At 38.6% G+C, this 13,782-nt stretch overlaps 1 protein-coding gene across 1 annotated transcript in view; it reads left to right on the top strand.

The window, feature by feature from the left end:
* The first annotated feature begins 1,344 nt into the window (after positions 1 to 1,344).
* The window catches only part of RADX (RPA1 related single stranded DNA binding protein, X-linked), a 78,415-nt gene continuing 65,977 nt past the window's right edge, over positions 1,345 to 13,782 (top strand). The window contains 3 exon segments of the mRNA XM_073227525.1: positions 1,345 to 1,533; positions 1,698 to 2,418; positions 13,023 to 13,171. Of these exon segments, the coding sequence (XP_073083626.1) occupies positions 1,345 to 1,533; positions 1,698 to 2,418; positions 13,023 to 13,171 (1,059 nt within the window).

The following is a 13,782-nucleotide window of genomic DNA, read 5'->3' on the forward strand; positions in this document are numbered from 1 at the left end:
CCCCCAGTGAACAAGACATCCCCACAACAAATAATTTACTGGCCCAAAATGTCAAGAATGTCAGGTTGGGAAACCCTGAGTTAGAGAGACAAACTACATACATTAGATGTTTTGTTTTATTCACAGTATTTAATTTTGTTCATCACAGTATTAGGTGACAAATGGTAAATGAGTGATATAACAAGGTGACAGAAATAACATAAACATCATTCTAGAATGTATTGTTTATTGGTGGAAATACAGCTCAAGCTTCAGTATGTCCTTCCTGCTTGAAGCAGAGAAAAGCCTACAACACTGCTACTTTCTGACTTCATCTCCTGGCACTCTCCCCCTCATCGGTCCACCCAGCCAACTGACTTTTGCATTTCCTTGGAAATATCAAGTATTCTGCTCTCATGGAATCCGCTCTTGCTGTGCCCTCTGACACAACTGCCCTTTCCCAAAATAATCCACATACACACTTCCTCACCTCCGTAGGTCTCCGCGCTGTTCAATCTCTTAATGAACCCTTTTTTAATCATACTCTCTATAAAATATTAACTCCTGCCCCCTCCGCTGCTTTTCCCCTTACTACGTTTTTTGCTTTCCATAGCAAGACTGTGCCTGGCCCAGAGCAGGCACTCAAGAAATATGTGCAGAATGAGTGAATTAAGGATTGATAATGGCAATGTTCTTCATCCTAGGCAATGAGAAGCTTGATAAAGGAGCCTGACTACTATTATCCCCAATGACTTAAAACAGTGCTGCCTCATACTAGGTACTTCATAGTAAATGAACAGTGATGAAGTAGCAAAGGGAGATTAATCAAAACAAGCCTATAACCATCTTTGAAAAGTACTCATGAACGATTACTGCATTTGGTGTATATTGGCACATCTTAACTATTAATTCTGAGTATTCTTACAGCTTTTTCACTTTACATTAGTTCCATATACCTTCTTTGTAGTTTAGGAGTGGTTTCTGAAATTGCACACCCTAGCTGTTATTTTAAGCCAGGCATTGTTTAAAACATAGGTACATTTTAAGGAGTCTAATCCAAAGGCAGCTCTTTACCAAGCCAGTTCTACAATTTTATGTTTTCATTTGCAGTACTCACTAATTCACCAACCGTGCATTCAGCAAAATACTTTTAGGGAGGACTTTCTGTGCTAGGCTGTGCATACGTTATCTGGTTTTGTTCATACTAAAAGGAAACCCATATTATCACATTCAGTGATACATACGTGCACTATATATCAGAGCACACCAGTGAAGGTATATACACATTCAATATATACTCAGTATACCAACTCTGATTTACTTTCTGTTGGTGGTCCAAGGCTCAAACCCTCAAATCCCTGAGCTATGACTACTTGCACCCCGCTTACGTCCACCTTCTCTTTTCCATTGCCTTTCGGCGTCCTCCCTACTAGAGGGGCCACGAGCACTCCTTCCCTTCCCTCTTGCTACGCTTTGGGACCCAGGGCGACCAATGCTTTTCCTGCTACCCCTCCCGTGGCAATCCCGCGGGCACCAGAACCGAGGACCTGCTACGTAACCGCGCTCGTGGCTGCCTAGTAACAGCGCCTGAGCGAGGGAAGTGCGCCGATCTAGGGGCGGGGCTAGAGAGCCGACGCGCACACGCGAAACGACGTGCAGCCCCCTACGGGGGAGGAGCCTTTTCAGTCGGCCAGGCTGGGTAGAGATCGTCGCCCTAGCGCGCGGTTTCTTGCTCTCTCGCTTTGAACTGGGAAAATTCGCTTTGGGGAGTGAAGAGGGTAGTCAGTGGCCTGACGATCACGTCTGGTGAGTTAGGCCAGCCTGAAGCCAGCCCCACACATGCTAGGCTAGACCGGCCGAACCGTGAGAGAAGTGGGGCTAGCGTCCCGGGAGGGGTGATCCGAGGGGCCGGAGCCCAAGGGTCCAACTCCTGGATCCGAAATGTTCTTGAGCAAAGAACGGACTCACCTCTCCAGTGGATCACCCCGTCGGAGGTGGTGCCTGTCGCTGGGCTGGCTGTCCAAAGGTACCTGTTAGGGGATGAGCCACGCGACCAGATACCGAAACCGCCTCTTTACTGCTTTGATGTGACGATCTCCGACAGGGTGTACCAGCAGTGCTACCTGGTCCCCAGCCTAAACGATCTCGTATACAAAAATATTCTGAATGTTGGCATAGAAATGAGAATTTCCAGAGTCTCGTGTCTTTACAACGAGAGAAGAACAGGCCAGAGCATCCTGTGCATAGATAGCGTCCACTGTGGAAAGACCTTGGACACTATTTCCTTAGAAACGCTCTTTAGAAATAGTGCGCACGAGGAGATACAAAAAGAGGCCTTGAAGGGCGGTAGGAGTCATTACCTGGCGCTGTGGAATAACGAAGACAGGTGTGGAGATATCTGACTAACCAACAAGCAACCTGAGGAACACAATTGTAACGGTAAGGAATTAGAGGCAACAACGGAGGGTTAAAAAATAGTTTTTAGGAGCTTGGCGTTAATGGGAAAGGAAAAGGAGGTGCTTTGGTATTGTTGAAGTATTACAAGCCACGAGTAGTAGGAGACAAGTTTTCCTGAATAACAGAGAGGCTCTCGCTTAATGAAATTTGCACAGCCCGAGGCTGGCTTTTATGCCTGAAACAGCTTACATCTGATCTGGCAAGCATCCTGATTTGAGTTAGTACTCCGCTTGTGTTCATTATGTTTTTGACTACAGTGGAATTAGTCGTATTTCATTGCCATTCCATGTGTGGAAATAGTACTTTCGGTGTTGGTTGGAGAGTGTGTAGATTTGAATAAGGCATAAAAGTTGTAAATATTTGTGGGTTTCGCATGTTTTAACCTTTATTCAAAAAAGGATGTTTCTTGATTTATTCTTTAATAGTTTACTTTAATGAAATGCTATTGTGTCTTTGAGTGTAGTATTTATATAAATAGTGCCTTTTTGAATGTGTGATTTATTTGGGAAGGCTTGGAACTCTCAAGTTTTTGTTTCTTATTTCTTAGCACGGATAGTAGTGATCCGAGAAGCTCAATTCTTCTGTATCAGAAGTAGGAAGTTAACCTGAAAATGCCAGCTCGTCATCAGCAATTGCTCGAAAATGTGTTTTATGTCTTAGAGATGAAGTAAGGGGAATGATAGTAACAACTGGCACATATGAGTATGGAATGCGGAGGAAAGAAAATGCAAAAAATGAGAACAAAACTACTAAAGGGAGAAAGATGATAATTTTCTACATTTACTGCTTTTCAGGCAGTTTTTTTCCCCATTATAGTCATAATGCTAGATCATAACCTTACTATGATGTGTAACAGAAACGAACTTGCAAGTGAAAATATGACTGGGTCAAAATGTGCAGTTAAAGTAATATCCAGTTATAAGGAGGAAAAGGTGTTTTAGAAATGTGTAGCCAAAGGTAATTTAAATAACTTAAGCTTTCAAAGGAGGATCGTAATTTCAGGGGTGAAATAAGGGAAAGATTTTTGTGTCAAGCATGGAGTAAGGCAGCCTGGCCATACTACTCTAAGTGTTGATCATTTTATTTTTAGAATTGGTTGTATAAATGAAAAATCAGTGTGTAGAAGAAGATTTAAGGGGGAAATAATTTGTAAAAATATTTAATTTTTCTGATTATGAAAGTAATATCTATTCATTATTGAAACTATATTGTTATTACAAAAATTATTGTCCATGTGCTGAAAAATCCAAAGTACACATTTAGAAGTATATTGTATTAAAAATGTAAGACCCAAGTATATTAAAATGACAAAATCTAGAAGTGGTGTATTGGTGTTCTTTCAGGTTTGCTGTGTGTTTGAAAGTTTTAAATAAAATGTTGGGGTGGAGTGAAGGACCCCTTTTACCTCCCCCTATGTCTTCAACTTTCAAAATTCCAAATTGTCAGCAGTTTGGTGTATAACTTTGAAAAAAATAATTGTATGGTATTGCATGATTTAGTATTCCCAGTATCCCAGGCATCTTTAATGTACATCCATACATATATTCTTCTGCAGTGTGGAGGCAGTGAGTATATAAAATCATGCCCATGTGAATGATTAATTTGTCATTATAGCAGTTATTGGTTTTTCAGTTTTAGATCCAGTGCTGAACATCATTAGGTTATGTACATGTTTGTTCATTATGTTCAAGTATTTCTGTTGAATGGATGGATTCCTGCAAGTGAAATTGCTGGGTTATAGAGTATTGAATTTTTAATCTAATGGATGTTGACAAATCACCTTCTGAAAAGGCTGTACTAATTAACATTCCCATTTCCCTATATCATACTCTTTTTATTATATAATTTTGACTTTGTAATTAATTTCCAGGATTTCTTTGCTAATGGGTATTAAGTTTTTGTCTATGTATTACAAGTTCTTCTCTCACACTGTCCCTTTTCTCTTTTGTTTATGGTGTGTTTTTTGCTTTCAGAGCTCTCCTATTAAGGTATAATGTGTACACAGTAAAGTAGGAAAGTCTTAGAAATAGAACTTGGTATACACACACAGACACCCCCGCACACACACATATACCCAGATTAAGATACAGAACATTTTAAGCACGCCAAAAGGCTCCATCATGCCCTCTTCTGGTCAATAGCCTACTCCAAAAGTAACCAATATTGTCATCTCAAAGCCAGCTTTTTAAAAATCAAAGTATATTATGTCTTAAACTCTTCTGCCTCAATCTCTCGAGTCACTCTCCATTGCAGTTAGGAAGCGACGCAGGCCTTCTACAAGGGTGCAGAAGGCCTTACAATCATCAGCATGCTCTGTAAAGAGCCTAATAGTAAATATTTTTGTCTTTGCTGGACGTACCATCTCTGTTGCAGCTATTCAGTTTTACTATTGCATAGTATACTTTAGTGACAATCAGCAGAATTATTCAGAATAAATAATATCTACCTCCCAAACAAGATGTTTTGAACTCTGCTTGGTTATGAAGCAGTTTGGCATACTGCTATATTGGATTTGAAAGTATTTGGTTTCAGATATTTACATCATAAATGGCTTGGGATTACAGTTTTCTCTTTTCTACTGTTTCTGTTACATTTTTCAGTATTTATCCAAGTTTATAAATGCTGTTATTTCTCTATTTTACTGTGCTTTAGAGCAGCTTATAGGTAAGGGAAAGAGCTATTCTGTGAAAGATGTTATTTTTCTAAAGAATTATTAGAGGAATTTTAAAGAGGGAGTTTACGTGTAAAAGCATGTGAGACTGGTGTGATTTTTTTCTGTTTTAGTATCATTAATCTACAATTACATGAGAAACGTTATGTTTACTAGACTCCCCCCATCACCAACTCCCCCCCACATACCCGATTACAGTCACTGTCCATCAGCATAATAAGCTGTTGTAGAATCACTACTCTTCTTCTCTGTGTTGTACAGCCCTCTCTGTGCCCTCCCCCACATTATACATGTTAATCATAATGCCCCCTTACTTTTCTCCCCAGCTTATCCCTCCCTTCCCATCCATCCCCCCAGTCCCTTTCCCCTTGGTAACTTTTAGTCCACTCTTGGGTTCTATGAGTCTTCTGTTGTTTTGCTCCTTCAGTTTTTTCCTTGTTCTTATACTCCACAGATGAGTGAAATCATTTGATACCTGTCTTTCTCCTCCTGGCTTATTTGATGGAGCATAATACCCTCTAGCTCCATCCATGTTGTTGCAAATGGTAGGATTTGCTTCCTTCTTATGGCTGAATAATATTACATTGTGTATATGTGCCACATCTTCTTTATACATTCATCTTCTAATGGAGAGTTAGGTTGCTTCCATTTCTTGGCTATTGTGAATAGTACTGCAACAAACATAGGGATGCATCTGTCTTTTTCAAACTGGGCTGCTGCATTCTTAGGGTAAATTCCTAGAAGTGGAATTCCTGGGTCAAATGGTATTTCTAGTTTTAGTTTTTTGAGGAACCTCCATACTGCTTTCCACAATGGTTGAACTAATTTACATTACCACCAGCAGGGTAGAAGGGTTCCCCTTTCTCCACATCCTTGCCAACATTTGTTGTTTGCCGTTTGGATGGTGGCGATCCTTACTGGTATGAGGTGATATCTCATTGTGGTTTTAATTTGTATTTCTCTGGTAACTAGTGATGTGGATCATCTCTTCATGTGTCTGTTGGCCATCTGTATTTCCCCTTTGTAGAACTCTCTGTTCAGCACCTCTGACTATTTTTTGATTGGATTATTTGCTTTTTGTTTGTTGAGGTGTGTGAGCTCTTTATATATTTTGGGTGTCAACACTTTATTGTATCTGTCATTTATGAATATATTCTCCCATTCTGTAGGATGCCTTTTTGTTCTATTGGCAGTGTCCTTTGCTGTACAGAAGCTTTTCAGTTTAATGTAGTCCCACTTGTTCATTTTTGCTTTTATTTCCCTTGCCTGGGGAGACATGTTCATGAAGAAATAACTCATAGAAATGTCCAAGTGATTTTTGCCTATGTTTTTTTCCAAGAGTTTTATGGTTTCATGACTTACATTCAGGTCTTTGATCCATTTGAATTTACTTTTCTGAATGGTGTTAGACTGTGATCCAGGTTCATTCTCTTACATGTAGCTGTCCAGTTTTGCCAACACCAGCTGCTGAAGAGGCTGTCATTTCCCTATTTTATATCCATGGCTACTTTATCATATATTAATTGACCATATATGTTTGGGTTAATATCTAGATTCTCTATTCTGTTCCTCTGGTCTGTGGATCTGTTCTTCTGCCAGTACCAAATTGTCTTGATAACTGTGGCTTTGTAGTAGAGCTTGAAGTTGGGGAGTGAGATCCCCCCTGCTTTATTCTTCCTTCTCAGGATGGCTTTGGCTATTCGGAGTCTTTGGTGATTCCATACGAATTGTAAAACTATTTGTTCCAGTTCATTGCAGAATGCTGTTGGTACATTGAATCTGTAGATTGCTTTAGGCATGATGCCCATCTTGACAATAGTAATTCTTCCTAGCCAAGAGCATGGAATGAGTTTCCATTTGTTAGTGTCCTCTTTAATTTCTCTTAAGAGTGTCTTGTAGTTTTCAGGGTATAGGTCTTTTACTTCCTTGGTTAGGTTTATTCCTAGGTATTTTATTCTTTTTGATGCAATTGTGAATGGAATTGTTTTCCTGATTTCTCTTTCTGCTAGTTCATCATTAGTGTATAGGAAAGCAACAGATTTCTGAGTATTAATTTTGTATCCTGCAACTTTGCTGAGTTCATATATTTTATAGTAGTTTTGGAGTGGAGTTTTTAGGGTTTTTTATGTACAATATCATGTCATCTGCATATAGTGACAGTTTGACTTCTTCTTGACAAATCTGGGTACCTTGTATTTCTTTGTTTTGTCTGATTGCCATCGCCAGGAGCTCCAGTACTATGTAAATAACAGTGGGGAGAGTGGGCATCCCTGTCTTGTTCCCGATCTTAGAGGAAAAGCTTTCAGCTTTTCGCTGTTAAGTATGATGTTGGCTGTGGGTTTGTCGTATATGGCCTTTATTATGTTGAGGTACTTGCCCTCTATATACATTTTGTTGAGAATTTTTATCATGAATGGATGCTGAATTTTGTTGAATGCTTTTTCAGCGTCTATGGAGATGATCGTGTGGTTTTTGTCCTTCTTTTTGTTGATGTGGTGGATGATGTTGATGGATTTTCTAATGTTGTACCATCCTTGCATCCCTGAGATGAATCCCACTTGATCATGGTGTATGATCTTCTACTTGATGTATTTTTGAGTGTTGTTTTCTAATATTTTGTTGAGTATTTTTGAATCTGTGTTCATCAGGGATATTGGTCTGTAATTTTCTTTTTTGGTGGGGTCTTTGCCTGGTTTTGGTATTAGAGTGATGCTGGCTTCATAGAATAAGTTTGGAAGTATTCCCTCCTCTTCTATGTTTTGGAAAACTTTAAGGAGAATGGGTATTATGTCTTCTCTGTATGTCTGATAAAACTCAGCAGTGAATCCATGTGGTCCTGGGGTTTTGTTCTTGGGTAGTTTTTTGATTACCGCTACAATTTCTTTGCTGGTAATTGGTCTGTTTAGATTTTCTGTTTCTTCCTTGGTCAGTCTTGGAAGGTTTTATTTTTCTAGGAAGTTGTCCATTTCTTCTAGGTTTTCCAGCTTGTTAGCATGTAGATTTTCATAGTATTCTGTAATAGTTTTTTGTATTTCTGTGGGGTCCGTCGTGATTTTTCCTTTCTCATTTCTGATTCTGTTTATGTGTGTACATTCTCTTTTTCTCATAATAAGTCTGACTAGGAGCTTATCTATTTTGTTTATTTTCTCAAAGATCCAGCTCTTGGTTTCATTGATTTTTCCTATTGTTTTATTCTTCTCAATTTTGTTTATTTCTTTTCTGATCTTTATTATGTCCCTCCTTCTACTGACTTTGGGCTTCATTTGTTCTTCTTTTTCCAGATTCAATAATTGTGACTTTAGACTATTCATTTGGGATTGTTCTTCCTTCTTTAAATAGGCCTGAATTGCTATATACTTTTCTCTTAGAACTGCCTTTGCTTCATCCCACAGAAGTTGGGGCTTGGTGCTGTTGTTGTCATTTGTCTCCATATATTGCTTGATCTCTGTTTTAATTTGGTCATTGATCCATTGATTATTAGGACCATGTTGTTAAGCCTCCATGTGTTTGTGAGCCTTTTTGTTTTCTTTGTAGAGTTTTTTTCTAGTTTTATGCCTTTGTGGTCTGAGAAGTTGGTTGATAGAATTTCAATCTTTTTGAATTTACTGAGGCTCTTTTTGTGAGCTAGTATGTGGTCTATTCTGGAGAATGTTCCATGTGCACTTGAGAAGAATGGTATCCTGCTGATTTGTGGTGTAGAGTTCTGTAGATGTCTGTTAAGTCCATCTGTTGTAGTGTGTTGTTCAGTGCCTCTGTGTCCTTATTTATTTTCTGTCTGGTGGATCTGTCCTTTGGAGAGAGTGGTATGTTGAAGTCTCCTAGAACGGATGCATTGCATTCTATTTCCTCTTTTAATTGTGTTAGTATTTGTTTCACATATGTCAGTGCTCCTGGTTCGGGTTCATAGATATTTATAATGGTTATATCCTCTTGTTGGACTGAGCCCTTTATCATTATGTAATGTCCTTCTTTATCTCTTGTTATTTTCTTTGTTTTGAAGTGTATTTTGTCTGATACTAATACTGCAACACCTGCTTTATTCTCCCTATTGTTTCCATGAAATAATTTTTTCCATTCCTTGACTTTTAGTCTGTGTATGTCTTTGGGTTTGAGGTGAGTCTCTTGTAAGCAGCATATAGATGGTTCTTGCTTTTTTATCCATTCTATTACTATGTGTCTTTTGATTGGTGCATTCAGTCCATTTACATTTAGGGTGATTATTGAAAGATATGTACTTATTGCCATTGCAGGCTTTAGATTCGTGGTTACCAAAGGTTCAAGGGTAGCTTCTTTACTATCTAACCATCTAACTTTACTCTCTTATTAAGCTATTATAAACACGGTCTGATAATTCTTTATTTCTCTCCCTTTTTATTCCTCCTCCTTCATTCTTTATATGTTAGGTGTTTTATTCTGTGCTCTTTTGTGTTTCCTTTGTCTCCTTTTGTGAGTAGTAGATTTTATTTTTTGCCTTTAGTTAGTATTTGGTCGGTCTGCTTTTTTTGCTGTGATTTTATTTTCTTGGTTAACATCTATTTAGCCTTAGTAGTGCTTCCATCTAGAGCACTCCTTTTAAAATACCCTGTACAGATGGTTTGTGGGAGGCAAATTCCTACAACTTTTGCTTGTCTGGGAATTGTTTAATGCCTCCTTCAAATCTGAATGATAATCGTGCTGGATACAGTATTCGTGGTTCAAGGCCCTTCTGTTTCATTGCATTAAATATATCATGCCATTCTCTTCCGGCCTCTAAGGTTTCTGTTGTGAAGTCTGATGATAGCCTGATGGGTTTTCCTTTGTCAGTGACCTTTTTTCTCTCTCTGGCTGCGTTTAATACTCTAACCTTGTCTTTGATCTTTGCCATTTTAATTATTATATGTCTTGGTGTTGTCTTCCTTGGGTCCCTTGTGTTGGGAGTTGTGTGGGCTTCCATAGTCTGATAGACTATTTCCTCCCCCAGTTTGGGGAAGTTTTCAGCAATTATTTCTTCAAAGACCCTTTCTATCCCTTTTTCTTTCTCTTCTTCTTCTGGTACTCCTATAATGCGGATATTGTTCCATTTGGATTGTTCACACAGTTCTCTTAATATTCTTTCATTCCTGGAGATCCTTTTATCTCTCTCTGCCTCAGGTTCTCTGTCTTCTTGTTCTCTGATTTCTATTCCTTTAATGGCATCTTGCACCTCATCCAGTCTGCTCTTAGGTCCTCCCAGAGATTGTTTTATTTCTATATTCTCCCTCCCAATTTGATCCTTTAGCTCTTGCATATTTCTCTGAAGGTCCATCAGCATGGTTATGACCTTTATTTCAAATTCTTTTTCAGGAATATTGGTTAAATCTATGTCCTCAGGTCCTCTCTTGGGGATTGTCTGGGTAATTGTGGACTGGATCAAATTCTTCTGCCTTTTCATGGTGATAGAGTTAGCTGTAGGCAGGTAGCGCATGTGTCAGCTGGGAAAACAAAGTCCTTTCCTGCTTGTTGGCCGCCTTGCCCTTTTCCACTACCTGTCTTGGTTACCCACACTCCTGGAACAGTGTTCAGGTTAATTCCCTAAGCTGCCATGGGCAGGGTCACCATCAGGGTACCCCAGAGCCCTGCAGGGAGTGGCAGGCACGCTGGGTATGCTCTCCTGGGAGAACGGCGCCCCTTCACGCCTTTCCCCGGTTTCCTCTGCCAGCGCCAGGCAGCTGCGCGCCTGCGGCTTCCTCTGGGTCTGGCCCGGGTGGCTGGCAACCGGGAGAAGATTCTGGATGGTTGCTGTGGGCACAGCCATTCTCTGCCTGCTCTGCTGCTGCGGTTGCATGCAGTCACTATCCAGCTGCTTGGCTGCTGTGTTGGGGCCGCGCTGGCAGGGAGAATGACTGGCAGGCTGCCTATCACCGTGAGTGGCTTCAGGGGTGCATTGCCACCCAGGGGCTGGGGCGCATGAAGTTCCTAAGAGTTCCCAGCCTGCTGGCTTGAGTGTGTCGGTACATTTCCATCGAACTGTGAGGCCTCTGTCCCTTTAAGAATTTCAAAAAGCACTCACTTTTCTTTTTTCCCAGGGGCACCAGCTGCAGGGACCTGCTTGCAGGTTTTACTTTTCCGTTTCTTTAATGTCCAGCACACCGTGCAATGTGTGCCTGTGCTCCGGTTGCAGATTACTAAGGCTGGGTTTTTAGCAGTCCTGGGCTTCCACTCTCTCCCCGCTCCAACTCCTTTCCTCCAGCTGGGGAGCTGGGGTGAGGGGAGTGCTCAAGTTCCGCTGGGCTGCAGCTTGTATCTTACCTCCTTCGTGAGGTGCTGAGTTCTCGCAGATGTAGATGTCGCCTGGCTGTTGTACTGTATTCACTGGTCTCTCTTTTGGGAATAGTTGTATTTGTTGTATTTTCAAAAATATATATGGTTTTGGGAGGAGATTTCCACTGCCCTACTCATGCTGCCATTTTGGCTTCTCCGCCTGGTGCCATTTTTGGAGCTCACTACTTGGAAACTTTTTCCTTTTCTTCCATGGTTATGGTCCTACTCCAGTTTTCTTCTGCTTCTTCAGGCAATATTGGTAATTTGTATTTTTCTAAATTATCTATTTTGCTGATATTTTCAGGTTTGGTTATATATGATCATATATAATAATTTCTTCTCTATGTTTATAGTGGATCACATTCCAAACATTATATTTTTTCTTTCTTTGTGGTTGCACTAGTCAGATATCTACCTTTTCATTCATTTTTCCAGGGAATTGGGTTTACCAGCTCTGCTTTGTAATTCATTATTTTAAGCTTTTATCTTTATTACTTTCTGTATTTCTTAGATTTATTTTTTTGCAGTGGTTCTCAATGTGTGGCCCAGGGACCCTTAGGGGTGTCCTCAAGACCTTTTCAAGGGATTGACATCCAAACTCTTTTCATGATAATATGAAGGCTTTTTACACCTTTTTTCATTCTCATTTTCTTGAAAGTAGACAGTAAGTTTTCCAGAGGCTATGTGACATTGAAACAGATGGGTATTCTAAAATAAGAATATTAATATGCTAAAATGCCGAAGAAAAAATGAGTATCCTGCTATCTTGTATTATGGTAGAGACTAAAGAGTTTGCAAAAATATAAACCAATGCCACTCTTCTCACTAAAACTTTTTGTTTTGGAAAATGCAGTCATTTTGCAAAAACGTATTTATATTACACATAATAGGTTTATTATTGTTATTTTAAAGGAATGAGTAATTTTTCTTACTTTTACTTTATAATATGGTACATATTGATAGATATTACCCACATAAACAAAACCTTTTTGTGGTTTTCAATAATTTTTAAGAACATAAAGGGATCCTGAAACTGAAAAGTTTGAGAATCACTGTTCTTTTGCTTACTATCTAATTTTTATATTGAATATCTAGTTTATTTATTTTCATTCTTTCTTTTGATAATGAACACACTTATTTCTATGAATTTACAAAGATTCCTCACTTTCTATGTGTAGCCTGTAATTCACATATATTAGATACACATACACATACATATACATATATATAAATATATATATATTTAGTATTATTATATTATATATATTTATAATATACATATATACATTAAATATATAAATAAATATATATATATATATTTAGTGAAGTTTTTCAGTTAAAAACCCAGACTGGAAAAATATTAACCAGGTAGATGTCTGATCACAGGTAACTATGGGCCCAGTTATAGCAGAAATAGTAACTCTCCGAACTCTGGTTTTACAAAGTGACATAGCTCTTAAGCTTATTCCAGCCAGGAATGAAAATATGTGTGCCTTCATTGAGAAATATATAGACTGAGCTGGTGAGAAGGAATTGCTTTGGGGGATGATAATGGCTACCATTGTAACCATTAAAATAGAATTTTGAAATTACCATAATATATTAAGTAGGACTTTTTTTTCTTTTTGTGTTCTAGATACCAGAATAATTTCTGTTTCTCACCTTGAAATGACCTGGGCTTTCAGAAGTTATTTTCCTCCATTGCTTGTGAGAATCTTGCATAAATCAATACTGTGATACTATGGAAAACCTGATAAAAAGATTATTGAGCCATACCAGATATATGTAATGATAAGGTATTATATGTTACTTTACCAGTCATAGATTATAATGTACAGATCTAACTCCATATTAGGATGATTTATATTTAAATAGTATTTTCTAAGTTCAATTTAATAATTTTTTAATGTCCATAAATATGTATTTTAAAGTATTTTTCTGTAATTTTTTATACAAAGGTAAATCCTTTCTGTATTGGCACCCATTAGTTCCTGGTTCCAGCTGGTTTCCTTCACACCTTTTTCTGTATATTTAAACCTTTTCTTCCCTTCTCTCCTTTCTACACCAGCATTTAAGCAGTCTACCTTCCATTTTTAAAAAAGGAAGAAAATGTCTTTTGACTTCAGGACTCCTCTGTTAGCTCTCTTCTCTTCACCCAAGCTCCTTGAAGAAGTAGTCTCTACTATGTGTTTTCACTTTCTTGCCTCCCAGTTACCTCTCAGCACAATTGCTTTGGCTTTTTTCTTCAGCTGGTCACTCACTAGAGACCTTCCAATTGTCAAATGTGACACTTTTCTATTACCTTGACTCTGCTGATAAGAACGATTTTCTTGATTTCTGTGCTATTTGTTTTGTTTTTTACTTAACTTTCTACACATTATTTTCACATGTTATCC

Source organism: Manis javanica, chromosome X (genome assembly GCF_040802235.1).
Source record: "Manis javanica isolate MJ-LG chromosome X, MJ_LKY, whole genome shotgun sequence".
Lineage (NCBI taxonomy): Eukaryota > Metazoa > Chordata > Mammalia > Pholidota > Manidae > Manis > Manis javanica.